General features: G+C 44.6%; 1 protein-coding gene and 1 long non-coding RNA gene across 4 annotated transcripts in view; one reads left to right on the plus strand and one right to left on the minus strand.

The window, feature by feature from the left end:
* Positions 1-1,586, minus strand: part of LOC137378513 (uncharacterized) — a 273,549-nt gene extending 271,963 nt beyond the window's left edge. For all 3 annotated transcript variants that reach the window (XR_010976623.1, XR_010976622.1, XR_010976621.1), the window contains exon 1: positions 1,260-1,586. This is a non-coding gene — a long non-coding RNA (uncharacterized lncRNA). The remainder of the gene's footprint in view (positions 1-1,259) is intronic.
* A 5,669-nt stretch (positions 1,587-7,255) lies between these two features.
* The window catches only part of pnp4a (purine nucleoside phosphorylase 4a), a 38,537-nt gene continuing 22,953 nt past the window's right edge, over positions 7,256-22,839 (plus strand). Inside the window, exons 1-3 of the mRNA XM_068048624.1 lie at positions 7,256-7,425; positions 12,040-12,203; positions 19,922-20,025. Of these exons, the coding sequence (XP_067904725.1) occupies positions 7,400-7,425; positions 12,040-12,203; positions 19,922-20,025 (294 nt within the window). The 5' untranslated portion in view covers positions 7,256-7,399. The remainder of the gene's footprint in view (positions 7,426-12,039; positions 12,204-19,921; positions 20,026-22,839) is intronic.

Raw genomic sequence — 22,839 nt, forward strand, 5'->3', positions numbered from 1 at the left:
TTGAGGTGAATAGCATAGATGCATTTAAGAAAAAGCTAGACAAGTACATGAGAGAGAAAGGAATAGAAGGAAATGCTGATACAGTGAGTTGTAGAAGAGTGGGAGGAGGCCCGTGTTGAGCATAAATGCTAGCATAAACCAGTTGGGCCAAATGGCCTTTTTCTGTGCTGAAGTACACCATTGAGTATTTGCAACACAGTCCATTTGGTTTTGCAGATCATTTTATGTAGCATCTAAAGAACTTGCATTGATGTGGCAACTTTCACGGCCACATGACAGCCCAGATACTTTACAGCCAAAGAAGTGTTTTATTTTTAGAGGTAGCAGTTGTGGTAAAGTTGAGTGGTGCAGCAGTTAGCACTGCAGCTTCACAGCTCCAGCGACCTGGGTTCAGTTCTGGGTACTGCCTGTGTGGAGTTTGCAAGTTCTTCCTGTGAACATGTGAGTTTCCGCCGGGTGCTCCAGTTTCCTCCCACAGCCAAAGACTTGCAGGTTATATAGGTAAATTGGCCATTGTAAGCTGCCCCTAGTGTAGGTAGGAGAATGGTGAGGATGTGGTAGGGAATATGGGATTAATGTAGGATTAGTATAAGTGGGTGGTTGTTGGTTGGCACAGACTTGGTGGGCTGAAGGGCCTGTTTCAGTGTTGTATCTCTAAATAAGAATAAATAAATGTATGAGATGCAGCAGCCAATTTGCACACAACAAGCTCTCCCAAACAACAATCAGATAATCTGTTTTAGTGATGCTAGTTACTGGATAGATTATCAGTCATTTGCATTCACCTGAAGGGGCAGATGGGGTCTTGGCTTCATGTCTCCTGCAAAAGATGGCATCTCCAACAGTGCAGTGCTCCCTCAGTACTGCACTAGAGTGTCAGCCTAGTTTTTACGTTCATATCACTGGAGTGGTTCTTGAACCTAAAACCTTCTGACACAGGGGCAACAGTGCTACCCCTGAGCCACAGTTGGCTGAACAGTTGTGTCACTATTTCAAAGATGAGCAGAGGAGATCTTCCCTGGTGTACTGGCCAATGTTTATCCATCAACCAACATCACTCAAAACGGATTATCTGGTCATTATCATATTGCAGTTTGTGGGTCCCTGGTTGTTGTGTTCCTACATTATAACAGTGACTACACTTTAAAAGTACTTCATTGAAACAACTGAGGTCCCAAGATGTTTTTTTATAATATTATTGGTAACATTCAATCATTTACTGGCAAAAACATTGTGCAATATAGAATAAATGCTCTTACCACGGAAATCTGCAGGTGTGACTAGCTCCCAAAGGCTGTAAGCTGTGATGATTCCTCAATGGAAAATGTTAGCTGAAGGGTACACATTTACAACATCATTAGCTGTTGCAGAAAAATCAGTTTAGATTCAAGTCAGACAAAATGAGACTTCAGTTTTCATTTTTGTTTCAATACTTTGCTTTCTTCAGTGCTCAATAACTCAAGCTGAGGTAGACTTCAATAGCCTCACCCAGTAACAGTCTCTCTATGGATAGTGTGAAGTATTGGCAGACACACAAACCTAAACCCATCCACTTGAATGGCCTTCTCTGGACTTCAACAAGTCAAAAGATTTTCATCTGACATCTTATCATTCATCATCCCCTATCACCTTAATGTTTAACTTGTGTCCCATGATATTTAAACCATTCCTTGTTGTATGTGAATCATTAGCCAGTAATGTGTTACCACTTCTCCCAGGAAAGCCTTCCTTACTGAGGCAACCACCCTCTTACAGTTGCAACCCACCAGGATCGACTTCAAACATTCCCATAGTGTGACCAACCCTTCCCCATGCTCCCACAACCCGCCACTTCCATCCCTTGTCAAGACACCCAGAGCCCACCACTACCCCCCACCCCCCCAACCATTGCCAGCAGCCTGAGTTACATCTTTTATTTTAATTCTGGTTATGTTTGTCTTCAAGGCTTCCATTCACTTTCATAAAGTGAGCTCCATTCTCCACAGAGCATTTTCACTTCTCTAGGTATCTAGGTAGAATTCTTAGTGGGTCATGTTTAGTTTTATTGACAGGTGCAACATGAGTGATAACGAATGGGCCCCCCCCAAAAAAAATGTCAGGCAGGGATCGCATCTTATGAAAGGTAATTCACCCGTCTCCACCCCTGCCTCAGCTCATTGACTGCTGAAACACTCACCTATGCCTTTGTTACTTCTAGATTTAGTTATTACTATGTTCTCCTAGCCGGCCTCCCATCTTACACCCTCCATAAACTTGAGCTCATCCAAAACTCTGCTGCCTGTATCCTAACTCAGACCATGTCTTATTCCCATCCCCCCCCAACAACCCCCCCACCCCCCCCCCCCCCCCGTCCTTGCTGACCTACACTGGCAGCAGCTCAATTTTAAAATTCTCATCCTTGTTTTCAAATTCATCTTTGGCCTCGCCTCCTCTCTATCTCTGTAATCGCCCCCAGCCCAACAACCCTCTCAGATCCCTGTAATCCTCCAATTCTTGCCTCTTGTATATCCCCCGATTTTAATCGCTTCACCATTGGTGGCCGTGCCTTCAGCTGCCTAAGCCCTAAGCTCTGGAATTCCCTCCCTAAACCTCCTTGCCTCACTACCCCTTCCTTTAAGACACTTCTTAAAATCTACTACTTTGACCAAATGTTTGCTCACCTGTCCTAATGTCTCTTTATGTGGCCTGGTGTCAAATTTTGTTTGGTAATGCTCCTGTGAAGTGCCTTGGGACTCTTTAATGTGTTAAAGGTGCTATATCTTTGCAAGTTGTTGTTGGTTTCTTTTTTTGTTATTTTGCCTCTCCAAGGATATTACGTGACGGTTGGATTGGGGGGATGGAGGAGATTAGGAAGTATCTAGTGGGGAACAGGAGTAGGCCATTCAGCCCCTCACAGCTGCTCAACCATTCAATTAGATCATAGCTGTCTTGCACCTCAGCTCCAATTTCCCACCTTTGCTCCATACCCACTATTATTGAATGATGCTCCAGCCTTCATGGATGTGGGTCAGGATTGATGACCAGCTTTTTCTGCCCATGATTTTAGTATGTAAACGTGACATTTTTTGTGATTCTTACATGGGATGTGGGTATCTTCTTGAACCGCTGCAGTCCACCTGGTGTGGGTACTCCCACAGTGCTGATAGGAAGGGAGTTCCACTGCCCTACCTGGAAGTCCATTCAAAGGGTTGGTCACTCTTAGATAAAAGTTTCTCTAGAATCACAAAATGGTGACAGCACAATACCTCCACCAATGGGGAACAGTTTCTCCCTATTACTCTGTCCAGACCCCTCATGATCCTGAAACCCTCTATCAAATCTCCTCTCAACCTTCTCTTCTCCAAGGAAAACAGTCCCAACTTCTCCAATCTATCCACATAACTGAAGTTCCTCATCCCTGGAACCATTCTCTTGAATCTTTTCTGCACCCTTTCTAATGCCTTCACATCCTGCCTAAAGTGTGATGCCCAGAACTGGATGCAATATTCCAGTTGAGGCTGAACCAGTGTTTAACATAACTTCATTGCTTTTATACTCTATGCTAAAGGTCTGCTTAGGTCAGGAAAAAGAACCCGACCCGAACTCGACCGATCCACAGCGGACCAGAGCTCGACTCGGCCCGAGTCCTCCAATTTTGCCCCGAGCCTGACCCAACCCCAGCCCACCCCCGAGCCCGACCCGACCATTTCTTCACTTGCCTTCTGACTGGAAAGCTCCACGAAGCTGCAGCACATGCGTGATGATGTCATAGTGACGTCACTCGCTCACTGCACAGACTCAGTTTCGTCCCGGACTCCCAGCTCAGGTAAGTTTTTCATTTTTAATACTTACCGACAGAGCACTTACCTATCGACCCGGACTCGGCCCGACCCAAGCCTGAAAGCCAGACCCGGAAGAGGGGCCCGATCCGACCCGAACCCGACACATGTCGTCAGGTCCCGTCAGGTTCGGGTCGGGCAGCAGGCCTTTACTTTATGCCCTTACTGATAAAGCCTAGTATCCTGTGTGCTTTATTAACCACTCTCTCAGCTTGTCCTGCCACCTTTAATGATCTTTGCACAAAAACACCCAGGTCCCTCTATTCCTGCACTCCCTTTAGAATTGTACCCTTTGTTTTATATTGTCTCTCCGTGTCTTTCTATCAAAATAAATCACTTCACACTTCCCTTCATTAAATTTCATCTGCCACTTGTCCATCCATTCCACCAACTTGTCTATGTCCTTTTGAAGTTCTACACTATCTTCCTCACTGTTCACAACACTTCCAAGTTTTGTATCAGCTGCTGATTTTGAAGTTGTGCTCTGTAGACCAAGGTCTAGGTCATGAATATATATCAAGAAGAGCAGGGGTCCTAACACTGACCCCTGGGGAACTCCACTATAAAACTTCCTCCAGTCTGAAAAACATCCATTAACCACTACACGTTGCTATTGTCCCTAACTATGCTGACAAGCCTGTTATGTGACACTTTTGGACGTCCATATGCACCACATCTACATCATTATCCTCATCAACCCTCTCTGTTACCTCATCAAAAAACTCAAACAAGTTAGTTAGACACGATTTACCTTTAACAAATCAGTACAGGCTTTCCTTAATTAACCAGCAATTGTCCGAGTGACTATTAATTTTGTTCTGAATTATAATTTCTACAAGCTTCCCCACCACTGTGGTTAAACTGACTGGCCTGTAGTTGTTGGGTTTATCTTTACACCATTTTTTGAACAAGGGTGTTACATTTGCAATTCTCCAGTCCTCTGGCACACCCCGAGTTTAAGGAAGATTGGAAAATTATGGCCAGTACCTCCATAATTTCCACTCCCACTTCCCTCAGTATCCTTGGATGCATCTTTTTTTTATTCTTTCATGGGTGTCGCTGACAAGGCCAGCATTTGTTTCCCATCCCTAATTGCCTTTGACAACTGAGTGGCTTGCTAGGCCATTTCGGAGGGAAGTTAAGAGTCAACCACATTGCTGTGGGTCGAGAGTCACATGTAGGCCAGACCAGGTAAGGACTTTAGTGAACCAGATGGGTTTTTATGACAATTGATGATAGTTTCATGGCACTATTACTGAGACTAGCTTTTAATTCCAAAATGTTTTATCAATTTTTATTAATTATTATTTTTTATTAATTATTTTTTAAATTAAGTAGTTGAACTTATTAATTAATTGAATTTAAATTCCAGCAGTTGCCATGTTGGGATGCAGTCTTTGTGCTGTATCAACTTTAAGTACAGACAGCATATCCAATATCTCCTCATTGATTTTAAACCCTTCAAATGTCTGAACTACGTCCTCTTTCAACATGACCTGCGCAGCTTCTTCTTCCTTGGTAAAGACAGATGCAAAGTACTTATTTAATACCTCAGCCATGCCCCCTGCCTCCATGTGTAAATACCCTTTTTTGGTCCCTAATTGCTCCCACTGCTCTCTTTACCAACCTTTCACTATTTATACTTTCGAACAGAGAGATCCACCATTGACGTGCTGTTCTCCCTTCGCCAGCTACAGGAGAAATGCTGCGAACAACAGATGCCCCTCTACATTGCTTTCATAGATCTCACCAAAGCCTTTGACCTCGTCAGCAGGCGTGGTCTCTTCAGACTACTAGCAAAGATGGAATGAGTTGAGACGTCGCTCTTGGCTGACATACGTTGTCCAGGCCTCGCTGCTGGTACTGAGGACACAGTCTCTTCTCATACTCTCTCTTTGCTTCTCTTATTTGCTTTTTCACTTCCCCTCTGAACCTTCTATATTCAGCCTGGTTCTTGGTTGTATTATCCACCTGCCATCTGTCATAAGCACACTTTTTCTTCTTCATCTTAATATCTATCTCTTTTTTTCATCCAGGGAGCTGTGGATTTGTTTGCCCTACCTTTCCCCTTCATGGGAATATACGTTGACTGTGCCCGAATTATCTCTTCTTTTTGACAAAAAGACCTCAATTTCTATAGCATATTTCATGACCACGTAATGTCCCAAAGTGCTTTACAGCCAATGAAGTATTTATGAAGTGTAGTCACTGTTGTAATGTAGACAATACGGCAGCCAATTTGCACACAGCAAACTCCCACAAATAGCACTGTGATAATGGTCAGATAATCTCTTTTAGCGTTGTTGGTTACAGGGTAAATATTGGCCAGGACACCAGGGATAATTCCCCTACTTTTCTTCCAAATAGCTTCACTGGATCTTTTATGTCCACCTGAGAGAGCAGGCAAGGCATTGGCTTAATGTCTCAACCAAAAAGCAACACTTCCAACAGTATAAGCCTTGATTTTTATGTGCAATCCTGGAGTGGGGCTTCAAACCAAAACCTTCTAACTCAGAGGTGAGAGTACTACCAACTGAGCCATGACTGACATCTATCAGTTGTTCATCTTTCACTGTATTAGCCTATCTAATGCTGTGGTTTAGCTTGAAGTGGTATTCAAATTTAACCTTATTATATCAATATCTAATAATTTATTATCTAAATGACTAAAATACTTTCCATGTCATTCATTTTGGAGGGGTTTCAGCATTGACAGCTTGAATGGGTCTAAATGTAATTTTGCCTCACACAATTTCTCGTACGCTGATATTTTCTTCTGTTCATTCGCTCTAGTCATTTATGCTTCGTTTCCAGAAAATGTGTGAATAAATGTTTAGACAGAACATATTTTGTAGTCGAGTGTACAAGTGGAATAATTAATAGTTTGGACTGATTCATAAAGGCTGTATTGCCAAAAAAAGGATCAAGTGATGTTGGAAACCACTTCTGGCCAACCTGTGCCTCTTTGTCAAGATACAATTTCTTTTTTGACACTTGAGCTTTCAAATTTTGTCTACATCTACTCCTTGTGGTATTTAGAATTCAGGAAGGGTTTGACATCACTCTATTGTGCCATTCTACCAAATCCCAGGACCCAAACTCTTTGCTGACCAGTAATTCAGAAACCTGAGAGAAACTTAATTTTCTCAAATGGATATTCTACAAGGAAATACTAAAAGATTAAACTTTATACCACAAAGTGTTAACGGTCTTTTTTTTTGCAACTCACCCAAGGCCATTAAGTTGCTGGTCGCTCGCAATTAATTCATTACTTGAGTGAATATCTTCCTTGTTGGGAAGAAAAAGTATTATTGCATTTAACAATTAACCACTCCACCCTAACAGCAGCCAATCATATTCTTACATCAGCTTACATGAGCCAATCACTTAGCACCATGTTAAGATGACAATTTGGAACGGATCGTTTTTCTTTCTTATATATAAGTTGAAAGTCTGGAGCTGCTGAACCAACGAGAGGTCACACAGCAAGTGGTGCCCATGCTTAGTTAGTCAGCTGTTAAAGAATCGACTAAAAGAATCTTTCCTTTGAAGCGATAAAAGAAGACGACTTGGTATTTGGCATGATGCTTTCTAAAGATCCGATTTGGTAAGTTATCATTTTAATTGATGTATTAGTGAATCTCCCATGTTGTTGCTCATGCCGAGTCAGGTAGCACACTGAGCATTGTAGACACAGTTCTGCAGCATGGGTGAAGATGTGTCTAATAAGGCTTGGCCCTTTACAACCAAAAGTCCTGGTTACTATAAAGAGGCAGGTCCTGAAGTTAGTTACTAGTTAAATGCTGTTCAGTGAGATAGTAATCCTACTTCACTACTAACTGTCACGTTCTATTTATTACATGTATTGACTAGTTAATTGGCAAATAATCTACTGAGATTGATAGACTGTTGTCAGGTAAAAGCATCAATGGATATATGGAGCAAAGGCAGAAAAATGGAGTTGAAGTGTGGGTCAACCATGATCTAATTGAATGGTGGAACAGGCCGAGGGGCTAAATGACCTACTCCTGTTCCTACCCTGAAAGAGTATTAGTAGCATGACTGTACATCATGTTCCATAATGTCACAAACCTTCAGGTACCAAACACTGTCAGCTACAGTGTAAAAACTTAATTTCTTTGCTCCCAACGCTCACTAGAAGCAAAGATATGAACTTCAAGCCCATGAATTATGTCCCATAGAAACATAGAAAATAGGAGCTGGAGTAGGCCATTCGGCCCTTCAAGCCTGCTCCGCCATTCATTATGATCATGGCTGATCATCCAACTCAGTAACCTGTTCCTGCTTTTGCCCCATACCCTTTGATCCCTTTAGACCCAAAAGCTATATCTAACTCCTTTTTGAAAACATACAATGTTTTGGCCTCAACTGCTTTCTGTGGTAGCGAATTCCACAGGCTCACCATTCACTGGGTGGAGAAATTTCTCCTCATCTCAGTCCTGAAAGGTTTACCCCGTATCCTTCGACTATGACCTCTGGTTCTGGACTCCCCCACCATTGGGAACATCCTTCCTGCATCTTCCCTGTCAAGTCCTGTTAGAATTTTATAGGTTTCTATGGGATCCCCCCCCACTCTTCTGAACTCCAGCGAATATAATCCTAACCGACTCAATCTACATTTGTCTTCACCAATCTTTTTCTCTTCACATACCTATAGAAACCTTTACAGTCCCCTTTGTCATTTTAAATGACAGAATATTGTGGACTGGCGTTTGACAAGAGCACCTAAACAAAACTTCTACCATCTTATTGCCCTGTCACCCATACTGATACAACACTATATTAACCTACTGCCAAACAGTATAATAGTTTCAACAGAAAACACAAGGTTATAAAAAAATAGGGTTCAATATATTTTGTGTGGAATAACACAGAGCTTTAGTGAGCTAAAGACTATAATTTAATCTCATAATGAGACTGACATACATAATCCCACAGGTTTTGCCTTGATAATCTCAAACATAGCTTTAAAATGAGAGCAGTTATTTGAAAATGTCAAACAGAGGCACAAATGAGGTTTGTGGAATTTATAGGGCCTCCATTGGATGGAGAGCTTTAGAAAAAACATGGAAAGGTCTTCATGAAGAATGTCCAAGGTGCCAAAATGCATCTCTTGGTGCAGTTTTGAGTTTCTAGAGGTGCTTAATGGCCACACTGAGGAATGGGATGCTATTCCAATGTTGGCACCCAGTATTGGCATCGAGATTCCAGTTTCAGGTGTAGCGCAGGTGGGAGAACAGTCAGTCTACTTCATCCCAGCAGAAGGGGAAGGTTTCTGCGGGTCTCTAATGAGGTCGGAATTCCTCTGTGCTGCTCTGAAGTGCACAGTCAGCAAACAGTGCAATCCACTAAAGCTCCTGGATGAAAGATCACAACCTGAGAGTGCAACATTTCCCAGTATTCACTCGGGGTGAACAGCAGCAGCTTGGTGGAGTCTTTACCTCTGTGTGTTAAAAGCATTCTAAGAGAATTCACTTGGGATTTAGCAAGAAAGGGCAGCCACAAGAAATCTGCCTCCCGATTCACTTCAACCTCCAATCTGAGGGAGAACCTTGTTCTGCATAGAGTAGCCAACCCTCCAGGATTGCCCTGGTGTCTCCAAGAATTGAAGATTAATCACCAGGAAACGGCTAAAGGCAAAACCCAGGAGAAAAATCATCAAGTTTTTTTTTAAATTGTGTTTTGCTTTCATTTTCTTTGAACTTTTGTTTACAATTGATAAAAATATTGGAGATAGGAATAAAGGCTGTTTGACTGACAGCCAGGAATCATCCAATTCGGCAATGCAGAATCTACTTGCATTATAATTGGCTGTGGGAAGGCGAGGCACCAGGAGAACAAACAAGTCGAGCGACCAATGGCAGGGTAATGGGAGGCAGGAGGTCATGTGATGAAGCTCCAGGATTACCTCCAACCAGAGTTGGCAACCCAGCTACGCCAGTGTTAATTTTGTATTTCCTGCGCCAGCCATCTTTATAACTCATGGAGCAGAACAAAGAAACATTCCATTAAAATTTTTACTTTCTCAAAGAATGGCAGTGCATTAGTTATTCCAGGAGTGTGACAAGGTGTCATGGAATCATGAAAAAAAAGAAATGGATGACTTTCCTGCTGCTTGTGCATTTCCTAAACTGATGCATCAGATCTTGCCAATAAAATATTAACTTTCTCTCTGTTGGGGATTTATCCTTATTGCTGAGGGGTTCTGCTTGTGTGGGTGGTCCCCCATTTCCTTTCATACTAAATGGATCTAAATCCTCCCCTTTGACTGATGGTCTTCTCTTGTGCATCTCTTACACCCTTTTTTTTAACATTTTGGGCAGTTTCTTACGCTGGGGATGTCAGCTGTTGAAGGGCCCTCACCTCCGGTACAGGAGCCCATGGATAGGATTTTGTCCTGACGTGGAGGTGGACATGAAGATGGGGGCGGGAGTGGTAAACAAAATGGCGGGGAAAGCGCTGTTCCTGGCATTCCCCAGGCCCCTGCCATTTTGGCAGGGTCAGGAAAGACCAGTTAATGGCCACTTAAGGGCCTCTTCCCACCTCCGCATCAATCTCCCTGGGAAAATCAGCCTCCATCCTGACACTGGGGCCTGCCTGAATGGCCCCAGCGACCCTGAACCCCAATTACCTCTCCAGGGAGCTTTTCCTGTTTTCCTTCTGCAGTACTGGTAATGACCACCACTCCTGGTGGCACTGAAAGTACTGCAGAGCTGCCAGCCTTCCGATTGGTCGGCAGCTCTGGAGGCGGGAGCTCGTTCCTTAAAGGTATGATGTCCCCAACCGCGAGCAATTAATTGGCTGCCCGCCATGAAATAGCAATGGGAATCCAATGGAGGGCAGGGTCTCCCCCCTCCCTTCCAGAGTGCCACCGGAAACCCTGTCACCAGAATAACATCTGGTCCCCTATTCCTTCTTCAGTCAGTTTAAGGTTAGCTTAGGATTGCCAACCCTCCCAGATTGTGCCTGGAATCTCCAAGAATTGAAGGTTCATCTCCAGGACACTGCTGCGAGCAAAACCCATGAGAAAATCATGGGGCTATTAAAAAGAAATTGTGTTTTTTTTTTCATTTCCTTTGAACACTTCCATTTATTAGTTATAAAAATGTTGGAGATGGGCAAAAAAGGCTGTTTGATTGCAGTCAGTAATCATCCAATTGAGTAACAAACAGCCTTTTCGCTTTCCAATGAGTACAGTTAGTAAATTGCTCCTAGGGGCTTTTAAAGTTTTATATTTTTACATTTTTAATTTTTTTCTTACATATTCTTACTGTATTTTTTCTCTCTCTTAATCCAAACATTCTTCTCCTCTCTTTATTCTCTTTCTGTATCTAATTTGACTCTAATTCACCCAATTTCCATCTCCATTGTTCCCTGTTTCTTTCTCAATCCTTAAATCTCATTACTGCTGGTCCCATCATTCGCCAAGGTCTCAGATGCCCCATTACCAGCTTGTGCTTCCAATAATTTGCGGCGCAAAATTTTTTTGAGCTGTAGGGTAAGTCAATGATGAGAGATTGTGTAAATTAGGCCTATGCTCTCTGGAGTTTAGAAGAATGCGAGGTGATCTCATTGAAACATACAAGGCTCTGAAGAGGCTTTAGAGGGCTGACACTGAGGTGTCAATTCCCCTGGCTAGGGAATCGAGAACATGGGGGACACAGCCTCAGGACAAGTGATTGATCATTAAGGATGAGATGAGAAGAAATTTCTTCACTCAGAGGGTTGTGAATCTTTGGAATGGTCTACCCCAGAGAGTTGTGGATGCTCCAATGTTGAGCGTATTCAAGGCTGGGAAAGACAGATTTGTGACGCTAAGGGAATCAATGGATATGGGGAGTGGCCAGGAAAGTGGAGTTGAGGCAGGAGATCAATCATGATCGTGTTAAATGTAGAGCAAGCTCGAGGGACCACATTGTCTACTCCTGCTCCTATTTCTTATGTTCTTATGAAAAGAAGTCTAAGTAATGGGGCATGCCTGCTTCACAAATTATGGATTATGGTTATTAAACCATGGCATACAAATAAACAGAAAGAAAATATACAATACAAAACACTCAAGTAGACAGCTTGCAGTCATGCCTAATTCCAAATGGATATAAATCTAATTGTCCTACAAATATCTTGAGATCCCAGTTTCAAGAACATGGCTTCATCCTGTTTGCCGTCGGTGGGTATTTAACCATGAGTATTATTTCAGTTATGAGACCTACCAGGAGACAGCAGAATGGTTGCTATCGAGGACCAAACATCGACCAAAGGTGGCGATAATCTGTGGCTCTGGCCTGGGAATGCTTGCTGAGGCACTCGTAAACCAGGAAACATTCAAATATAGCGACGTTCCCAACTTCCCACAAAGCACAGGTACGATCATGACTTACTGAGGACTCACTAGGAGATCTGACAGAGACTTTCAAAAACTTGAAAGGTTTTGATACAGTAAATAAGGAGAAATTGTTTCCAGCCACAGAAGGGTCAGTAACCAAAGGGCATAAATTTAAGATAATTGGCAAATGAACTAGAGGCAAGATGAGGAAATAACCATTTTGTGCAACAAGTTGCTATGATGTGGAATGCGCTGCCTGAAAGGGCAGTGGAAGCAGATTCAATAATAACATTCAAAAGGAAATTGGATTAATACTTGAAAAGGAAATATTTGCAGGGCTATGAGGAAAGGGCAGGGGAATGGGACTAATTGGATGACGTATTTCAAAGAGCCGACACAAGCACAATGGGCCGAATGGCTTCTTGCCTGCTGTATCATTCTATAATTCTATGATTTATTTTGAATAATTTACATTTATTTTCAAGTTCCACTCAGAATTACAGACAATTTGCATTTGCAACTAAATCAATCATGGAGGACTGGTAAGTCACAATCTTAAAGGGTATAAGGTCGCATCTAGGTTGGATGTCAGGAGGTGATCCTGTTTGAAGAGAATGGTGAACCTGTGGAACAGACTCCTAGCTCATGAGGTAGATGGTGATTCACTGAATTTCCTTAAATGAGAGCTGTAACAGTTTCTCACTGGGGTGGAGATTATCTCACACAAAAGGTAGGTATTGCAGGGCATTAATCAGGGGCAGTGGTCCCCTTGGAATAGTTCTGATCGCCGAAGGAGCAGGGGACAAATTGACCTGGGTTTTTATTTGCTTTTTTCACCGTTCCTTTGGAGTTCACATGTCTTTCAGGTGGCGTGGGGAGTGTATATATTGTGGCGCACATGTCATTGAATTGTACGGGGACAGGCTAGATGTCCATCATTGTTCATAAGTTTTCTCAGTGCTTTTCCCATTCTTGGCTCCTCCCATGAAAGTAATGGCTCACATCATTGGTGCCGGCATGTTACCCAAATGATCCTGCGTAGGTACTTCCAAAATCAATTACTAAATAACAGTTAGGATTGGGAGCCTTGGTCAATCTTTCCCTTCACCAGCACAATGATGGGCTATTTTAATGACCCTGCTGAAATTGGTTAATTTATTCCAGATTAGGGATTGAACCTGGCACCTTTAATGTAACCATTAAGTCACTGTGGGAGCGTGTGGGTAGAGAAGTTTATGTGCTGTACACTGGGCAATGTGTTTGGGGACAAGGGGTTGGATTTTACCAGCCCATTGGAGACAGGCTGGGAGGTGGAAGAAGTGGTAATATGATGGGAAGCCTGACATCTTTACGTCATCACTGGATATTAATGAAGGCGGCCGGATGGGTGGGAGGAGCTCTTGCTGGAACACAGTGGGAAGGTAAGTAAACCTATTAAACAGGCAATGAACTGCTATTTTACCAGGGTTTTCTAACTTTATGAGGGGCACATGGGAGTAATGGGGCTTCAGAGCCTCGCCAGCTATAACGAAGCAGTGGATTAGCGGCGTGTCAGTGTTGGCTACAGTCGGCAGCCACTGCGCATGGTAGCATGCCTTGGTAGGAAGGGTGGAGCTGAGTGATCAGCGGAAGTAACAATCGGGAGCAGGAACAAACTTGCCTAGCACAGCAGCGGCATTCTGCTTGAGTGTCCTCTCTGATTTAGCACGTGTATGCACAAAGCAAGGAGGGTGGGAAGCCCAGAGATCTGAATGCAGCTATTTGCCAAGGGCCTCAGTCACTCAGGCTTCGAAACCTCCTGTGAGGAGGACCATCAGCGAAGGTCAGCAACCACAGGCAGCAGGGCAGCAGCAACCAGAGGGGCATGCAGGAACATGAGCCTCGGATGGGGCACAGACAAGGAAGGTGCAGAGGGGTACGCCACCAGCCACTTGATCACAGAGGAGGTTACCCACCAGAGAGGGTCTACTGTCAGAGGCTCAACTTCCTGCAAATGTCGGAGCAGCAGTGTCACCGAAGACTCCGCCTCTCCAGGGAGGCGGTCACCGAGCTGTGTGTCATGATGGAGGATGAGCTGAGCCCTATGAGAAGTGTCATAAAGTCATTTACAGCACTGAAGGAGGCCATTCGGCCTACCAAGTCCATGCCGGCTCTTCAGGGAGCTATCCAGTCAGTCCCACACCCCTGTTCGATCCCCCTAGCCCTGTAAGTTTATTTCCTTCCAGCGGCTATCCAATTTTCTTTTGAAGTCATTGATTGTTTCAGCTTCCACCAGTCTCACGGGCAGCGAGTTCCAGCTCATTACCACCAGTTGCATTAAAAAGTTCTTCCTCACATTCCCCCTGCATCTCTTGCCCGAAACCTTCAATCTGTGTCCCCTAGTCCTTGTACCATTTGTTAATGGGAACAGTTTTTCCTTGTGTCATGCAGGCCCCCACCTGCCAAGAATGAAGCTTATTAATTTCGCCATATGGACATTAAATTTCAAATTGTTGCTGGGAAGAAGAGAAGGCCTGATACAAGGGGTTGCCAGGCCCCTGGCTGGAATGACATTTTTGCATATTAGCAGACAGTGTTGGAACAAAGGAGCTATCTCCTGCTCCAATACAATACACAGAACAGACCTGATCAAACCAGTCGGTCACGTGACCACCCTGCTGGCCAACTTGGGGAGTTTTAACTTGTAGAGACAGCGTTGAAACTGGGAGAAAGCAGAATGCTCCTGGACTGAAGAAGACCTCCTGTCTGCTCCCATCTCTTTCTCACGGAACTCCAAAACCTCCTGAAGACACCTGAACCCCAAGAGAGAAAAATCTTCTACAGTGAACAAGCTTTAAGAAGAATACTGGGCTCCAACAAAAAGCAAGATCTACCTATACTCAAGGACTACAGCGAGCTTGAAGCACAGTAACCTCTTCAGAGATTGCCTCAAACTTTTCTGCTCTTTCTGTCCCTATCTGCATGTGTGTATCGCGTATGCATGCGAACGTGGGCACGTCGTGTATCCGTAGGCGGAGTTTAAGTTTAATAAAATTTCACCTTTCTTCTTTAAACCTAAGGAAGCCTGTTCTGTGATCATTTCTTTGCCTTATAATTGGAAAGCGGTGAACAAGGATTCACCAAGGTGGAGCTAAAAACATAGGGTGTTTAAAAATAAAACACTGTTACAGTAAGACCAGGTGAAGGCTGAAAGGGAACCCTAGACCTCTTTCTCACCTGGTCGTAACACTTGAAAAATTTATCTAAGCCTGTCACGATCTTGTACACTTCTATTAAATCTCCCCTCAGTCTCCCTTGCTCTAAGGAAAACAACCTCAGCTTTTCCAACCTAACCTTGTAACTTAAATCCTCCATTCCTGGAACCGTTCTGGTAAATCTCCTTTGTGCCCTCTCAAGGGCCCTCACATCCTTCCTAAAGTGTGGTGACCAGAACTGGACACAATACTCCAGTTGGGGCCTAACAAGAGCTTTATAAAGGCTCAGGACAAATTCCCTGCTTTTGTACTAAATTTATGAAGCCCAAGATCCCATATACTTTACCAAGTGGTGGGTATCTAATGCCTGTGGCGCTGAAGGTCACTGTGCCGCTGAATTTCTACAGGATCTTTCCAGGGATCTTCTGGTGATATCTGTGGGATTTTCCGGTTTGTGGCTCATCGCTGCATTAAGATCGTCACCAATGCCATGTTCAATACCAATACTTCCTCTTTTGCACCGATCCAGACAGTCAGGTTGAGAGAGCTATAGGGTTTGGCGCCATCACTGGATTCCCCATGGTGCAGGGTGTCATCGACCGCACACATGTGGTCAGCAAGACTCCTACAGACCAGGCAGCAGCCTTCATCAATAGGAAGGGCTTCCACTCCCTCAATGTGCAACTGGGCTGCGACCACCGTAAACAGATCCCCCAGGTCTGTGCAATGTTCCTGGGAAGCTGCTAAGACACCTTCATACAATGTATGACCTTTTCATTGCCTGACCTTCTCATTCACCCCGCGCGCCTTCAAGGATGGATACTGGCTGACAAGAGCTACCCACGGAAGACATGGCTACTGACGCCTGTATGGAAAACAAGCACAGATGCAGAGGAGAGATACAATAGCTGCCATGGGACAACTCGCCTGACCATTGAGCAGGCCATAGGGCTTCTGAAGATGCAGTTCAGATACCTGGATAGATCCGGTGGAGCCCTTAAGTCTAACCAGCAAGGGTCTCGCATATGTGGTAGTCTGCTGTGCACTGCACAAACTGATGCTACAGAGGGGAGAAACTTTGAACATTGAAGACGCCCTGCAGCATGAAGCCTCATACACGGGCAAGGCGCCATGAGATACAGACAAGGGAGACTCAGGCATGTTTCAGATGATCCTTATTAACAGATCCATTCAATCCAATAAAGCTTCAGCAGTCCTGTTCCCTTTTCCTTGATTGTCCTTACCACTTACATGCACCTGTAAATACAGTAGACAGCATCATGGGGAATGTATTTACCTCACTCAGGGTAGTCCCTCCCATCACACCCTTTGACGGAGACAGAGCAATCTTAAAGGCCCAGCTGCCTGTAAAAAATTAAAGGATTCCTCTTGTGTTGCACCATTCCAGATCTAATTTCAAGCACAAACATGGCAAGTTCACATGCAGACAGAAAATAACCCCATGAAGCCCAAGTACGGCTAGGTGGTCTTTTTAATGTGCTCACGGTTACTCCTAAGTTGTGCTCCCACTATGTTGTCTGCTGAGGTGGAGGCAGACTGCTGACCTTTCTGCTCTGTAGTTTTCATTGACCTTGGCGGGTCATCCTCTGCTGGCCTGAGGCCTGGAGGGCCCAGGCATATCGAGGGCCTCCTGCACAGCTGCGGGCAGCCGCTCCTCTACCCTTTCAGGTCACATGCCCCTCCCTACTCACCTGAGGAGTTCGTGGACTGGAGGTAAAGGCCTGCTACCCAACCCGCACCCGACGACATGTGTCAGGTTCTGGTCGGGTCGGGCCCCTCTTGCTTTTGGGCTCGGTTCGGGTCGGGCCGGGCACACACGGTAAGTGCTCGGCTGGTAAGTATTGAAATTAAAAAACTTACCTGAGCTGGGAGTCCAGGATGAAACTGAGTCTGCACAGTGAGAGAGTCATAGAGAGAGATACAGCACTGAAACAGGCCCTTTGGCCAACCGAGTCTGTGCTGACCATCAACCACCCATTTATACTAATCCTACATTAATCCCATAATCCCTACCACATCCCCACCTTCCCACAATTCTCCTACCACCTACCTACACTAGGGGCAATTTACAATGGCCAATTTAGCTATCAACCTGCAAGCCTTTGGCTGTGGGAGGAAACCGCAGCAGCCGGCGGAAACCCACGCGATCACAGGGAGAACTTGCAAACACCACACAGGCAGTACCCAGAACCGAACCCGGGTCAGCTGGAGCTGTGAGGCTGCGGTGCTAACCACTGCGCCACTGTGCTGCCCATAGTGTTATCATTATGTTGTCATCACACATGTGCTGCAGCTTCCTGCAGGTTCAGTGTCAGGAAGGTAAATAAAGGGATGGTTGGGTCGGGCTCGGGCCAGGCTGGGCTCGGGGCAAAATTGGAGAGACTCGGGGCGGGTCAGGCTCAGGTCCGCTGTGGTTCAGTCGGGTTCGAGTCGGGTTCTTTTTTACGACCTGAGCAAGCCTTCACCTGGCGGTGACTCCAGGCTTCTCGTCCAGCCATTGCTCCACAGAGCTCATCGACGTGACAATGGCTTGTAGGTCCGTGTGCATCTCCAGCATCCACTGGGTGATATGCTGGATGTGGCTCTCCATAAGGGTCACCTATTTCTCGATGGAGGAAGCCATGCACATAAATGCCCGAGTCATGGCTGCACGCATGGCCTGGATGGACTCCTCCATTGTCCGCGCATGGGCGTGCTCCACCAGATGTTCACGCACCTCACGCTGCAGCTCTGGTATCTGCCACCTTGTTGATGACTCCAGAGACATGTCATCAGCCTCATGCTGAGCATCTCTGAGCCCTTCAAAGTCCTCCGAGTGTGAGTGGCCTCAACTGTCACTGCCTCCATCAGCTGCTCGGGCACGTCTGTGTTGTGCTCACTAGATTGTGACTCCATGACCACGTGCGACTAGCCACCAATATAAGAGTATCTGCGCTGGTGGAGCGTGTGGGAGAATGACCCCCATCAAAGACACACACAACACCCCATGTGGTGGCTCCACAGAGATGCCTCCTGCATGTGGCCATTCAGTAGAAGCAGTGTAGGAGTCAATTCTGACTGACTGGGACCCTCCACAGAAAGGCTGACATGCCTCTGACAGCCAATGCTGCTACCCAGGCATTGCCAGTGACTGGGTGGGCAGGCTCTTTCTACCAATTTCACATTCATCCTTTGTCACATTTAAGACTGTAATGTTAACATTACACCCACCTTGCCAGAATTAATCAGATCGTTGACTTTCTTACAGCACTGTAGCCACATGAGAGGGACAACCCCACAGTTTCTGGCCTCCTCCGTAACCTCCATCCAGGCTTGCTTCATCTGCCAGGAGTCTCCTGCTCCCATCCCGAGGGATCAGGACCTCTCTCCTTGCCCGAGCAGCCTGGAGGAGCACCTGTAGGGGGGCATCAGTAAACCATGGAGCTGCCCTGGTTCGTCCATCCGCCATCTTGCTATGTGCCTCATTTTCCAGGGTTTTCTCTCTGCTCTCTCTGGGGCTGCTGCATTTAACTTACCGCTGGCTAGCCTTTAACTATGGCATCAGTGCTACTTGCAGTGTGACTTCACATTGCCTGCATCGCCCAAGTAGACAAAATTTTAACCCAGCCCCCCACCCCCACCCACGCAGCAACAGCACCCGCTTCTGGTCCCGTCGGAACCTCGGACCTTCCAAGGAAATTCCGACCAATTGTTCTGTAATCTGTAGTTACCCAGAAAGTGCGGTTTCCATAATTGGATGCAATACTCCAGCTGAGGACTAACTTGTGGTTTATAAGGGTTTGACATTAATTCTTTGTTTTTCTACTCTCTGCTGCTCTTTATAAAACTAAGGATCCCATATGCTTTTTTTTAACCAGCTTATCAACTTGTCCTACCACCTTTAAAGATTTCATAGAACTCTATAAAACACTAAACAGTGCAGAAAACGTATATATGGAACACTTCCTCAAGTTACACAGTAGAACGGGAGGGACAAGAACAAAACTAATGAAAAGGTAAACTTAGGACTGAAGTGAAGAAAGCCATTCCCACACGAGGAATAACCAACATGTGGAATGGACCTCTAAGTAGGACAATGGAGGTAAAACCCTGGAACCATTCAGGAAACATTGGATCCCATGTTGAGGAACTGTTGGTTTGTTTTAGATGGATTAGGTAGGACAGAACAAATAATCTTCCTCATATATGCCTACCTTATGATCTAGAGTAGATTACATACCTACATTAGCTCCTGGTCCAGCAACATCTCGATTTTAAAATTCTCCATAGCCTCAACTCCTCCCTATGTCTGTAACCTCCTCCAGTCCTGCAACCCTCCAAGATATCCTCCAATTCTGGTCTCTTACATATCCCCGATTTTCATCAGTCCACGATTGGCAGCCATGTGTTTAGTTGATAATGCTCCTGTTAAGCACCTTGGAAAGTTTTACTATGTTAAAGATGCTATATAAATTGATGTTGTTGTTGTTGTTGATGTAGGTTAGGAAAGGTTGTGAGCTTCCTGCTGTATGCTGCTGATTGTCCTCTCTTTCTCTATCCAGTGCAGGGACATGCTGGCCAGCTGGTATTTGGAGAGCTGAAGGGGAAGGCATGTGTCTGCATGCAAGGGCGTTTCCACATGTTCGAAGGATACCCACTCGTAAAGGTAATGGCGACGTCTTCTGATTCCTGCTGGATGATCTAAGAAATGTATTGCCTGTCGCAGGCGTCTCCTCAGACATTGGCAAAGAACAGCGCATCAGGCCAAGTGGCAGCTATAGCATGAGCAGTCCAGGAAGAAAAGCATAGTTTTGAATTTCTCAGAAATGGTCCTCCTTGCAAACTTGCCACATGAAGGTGATAGTCTTTCAAAGCAATAGTCACTACATTTCTATAGCATCGTTTATAACATCAGGACATCCTAAAGTGCAGTACAGATAATGAAGTGTGGTCATGTTGTAATGTAGGAAACGCATAGGTAATTTGCACACAGCAAGGTCCCATAAACATCAATGTGATAATGAACAGATAAATTGTTTTTAATGATATTGGTTGAGGGTGGAATTTATATACTGCATTTATGACCTTTTCAGCCAAACAAAAATGCACATAACGCATTACCATTCTGAGTTGTCAGGCAGAAGGCACAGAAGACCAGCCTCAATGAGATGCAAGGCATATAACACTGTTGAAGAATTATAATTTAATAACAACAAGTTGCATTCATACAGCACCTTTTACATAATAAAACATTCAAGGAACTTCATAGGAGCACTTATCGAACAAAATTTGACACACGCCATTCAAGGACAGGTAGCCAGAAGCTTGGTGGAAGAGTTAGTTTTTAAAGGAGTGTCTTAAAGGAGGAGAGAGAAGAGGCAAGGTTGTGGGATGGAATTTCAGAGCTTACACTTAGGGAGCTGAATGCACAGCCACCAATTAGAGCATAGCTACCCGACCCGAACACGACGGGACCCGACGACATGTGTCGGGTTCGGGTAGGGTCAGATCGCTCTTCTGGATCCGGCATTCAGGCTCGGTTTGGGTCAGACACACTCTATCACCGCCTCCGGTACGTGGCTCCAATGTTAGTGTACATTTTGGACTTGAAAGGTAGTTTAGTTACAGTTTTGTTTCAGATTGTGCAGATAAGCAACAAAGTGAAAAATGGAAGCTAGGTTAACTAATGGTCAGGTCGGGTTGGGTCGGGCGTGGGAAAAAATGGAAGGACTTGGGCCGGGTTGGACGTGGTTCTGTCGGGTCGGGTTTCATTTGCAGACCCGAGCCGGCTTTTACAACCAATGACAGAGCGATGAAATTCAGGGATGGAAAAGAGGCTAGAATTGGAGGTGCATCGAAATCTCATTAGGTTGATGGGCTGGAGGAGGTGACTGAGATAAGGACTGCAATGAAGTGACTTCAGTGAAGATAATTCCTGCACGGAGTTCAGCTGATGAATGACCAACATCTTGGTAATGTTATGTGAGGAATGTTCTGAGATTGTTACATTATGTTTAGCTGTGCTGCTCCAATCTCTTGGCCTCTCGTCAATGCATAACTGGACAGAACAGAGTCAAAGCAGTTGTAGAATGAATACAAAGCTGCCTGAGATATAAGATCCAAACTCTGCAGCTGGTATCCGCTCAATAAACACACATAGACACTGGGCAAGATTTTGCTGGAGTGGGGCATCTTGCATAGTGCTCCGTTAGTTGTTTGTGCTCGTTTAAGTATTAAAAAGATTTTGCTCAGAAAGTTGCTGAACATGCTAATTGGTGCAGGGAGGGCAATGGGACCCAATGAGATTAAAGGATTGAGAAATAAACAGAGGAATGACATAGAAAGAAATGGAATGAATTATTCAAATCAGGTGTACAAAGAGAAATAGAGGGAAAGAAAAATTGGATTAAGAGGGAGAGAAAAGAGACAAAGTAGAAGTAAGAAAAAAAATTAAAATATAAAATTTGATGTATTTAAAATTGCCTAAAACAATTCACAACCTGAAGGAATGAGACTCTGCACTTAGAATTGTTCACCTTCTGGGTTAAAGGCAGAAATTAACAATTATCATTTCATTATAAGGGTAGTTACACTGTTAATTATTAGACTTAACTTTCTGTGGTATGTTTAATGGGCAATTACTGTGCAAATGTAGCAACGATGTGAAACTCAGAGAGGTTAAGCACGAAGAGCTGTTTTTGAGAAGCTGGTGGCGGAGTGATGCCAGCAATTTTTGTCAATTCGGTTTACAATCAATTATCATAATTAATGAACGGTATTTTTTGTTTATTTGTTCATGGGATGTAGGCATTACTGGCAAGGCCAGCATTTATTGCCCATCCCTAACTGCCCTTGAGGTGGTGGTGAGTTGTCTTCCTGAACCGCTGCAGTCCGTGTGGTGTAGGTGCTTTCACAGTGCTATTAGGGAAGGAGTACCAGGATTTTGACCCAGTGACAGTAAAGGAATGGTGAAATAGTTCCAAGTTAAGATGGTGCAAGCTACGAGGAAAGATGGCAGAAACTTGGGCTTGACAGCTTTGAAAGAAGAGGACTGAGAGGGAAATGCATAGAGGTATATTAAAGATTTTCTTTTATTCATTCATGGTGTCGAGCTTCTTGCGTGTTGTTGGAGCTGCGCCCATCCAGGCAAGTGGAAAGTATTCCATCACATTCCTGACTTGTGCCTTGTAGATGGTGGACAGGCTTTGGGGAGTCAGGAGGTGAGTTACTAGCCGCAGGATTCCTAGTCTCTGACCTGCTTTTGTAGTCACGGTAATTATATGGCTACTCCAGTTTAGTTTCTGGTCAAAGGTAACCCCTAGGATATTGATAGTGGAGGATTCAGCAATTGTAATGCCATTGAATGTCAAGGCAGAGATGGTTAGATGGTCATTGCCTGGCACTTGTGTGGCGCGAATGTTACTTGCCACTTATCAGCCCAAGCCTGAATTTGTACATGGACTGCTTCAGTATTTGAGGA

This window comes from Heterodontus francisci, chromosome 16 (genome assembly GCF_036365525.1).
Source record: "Heterodontus francisci isolate sHetFra1 chromosome 16, sHetFra1.hap1, whole genome shotgun sequence".
NCBI classification, from domain to species: domain Eukaryota; kingdom Metazoa; phylum Chordata; class Chondrichthyes; order Heterodontiformes; family Heterodontidae; genus Heterodontus; species Heterodontus francisci.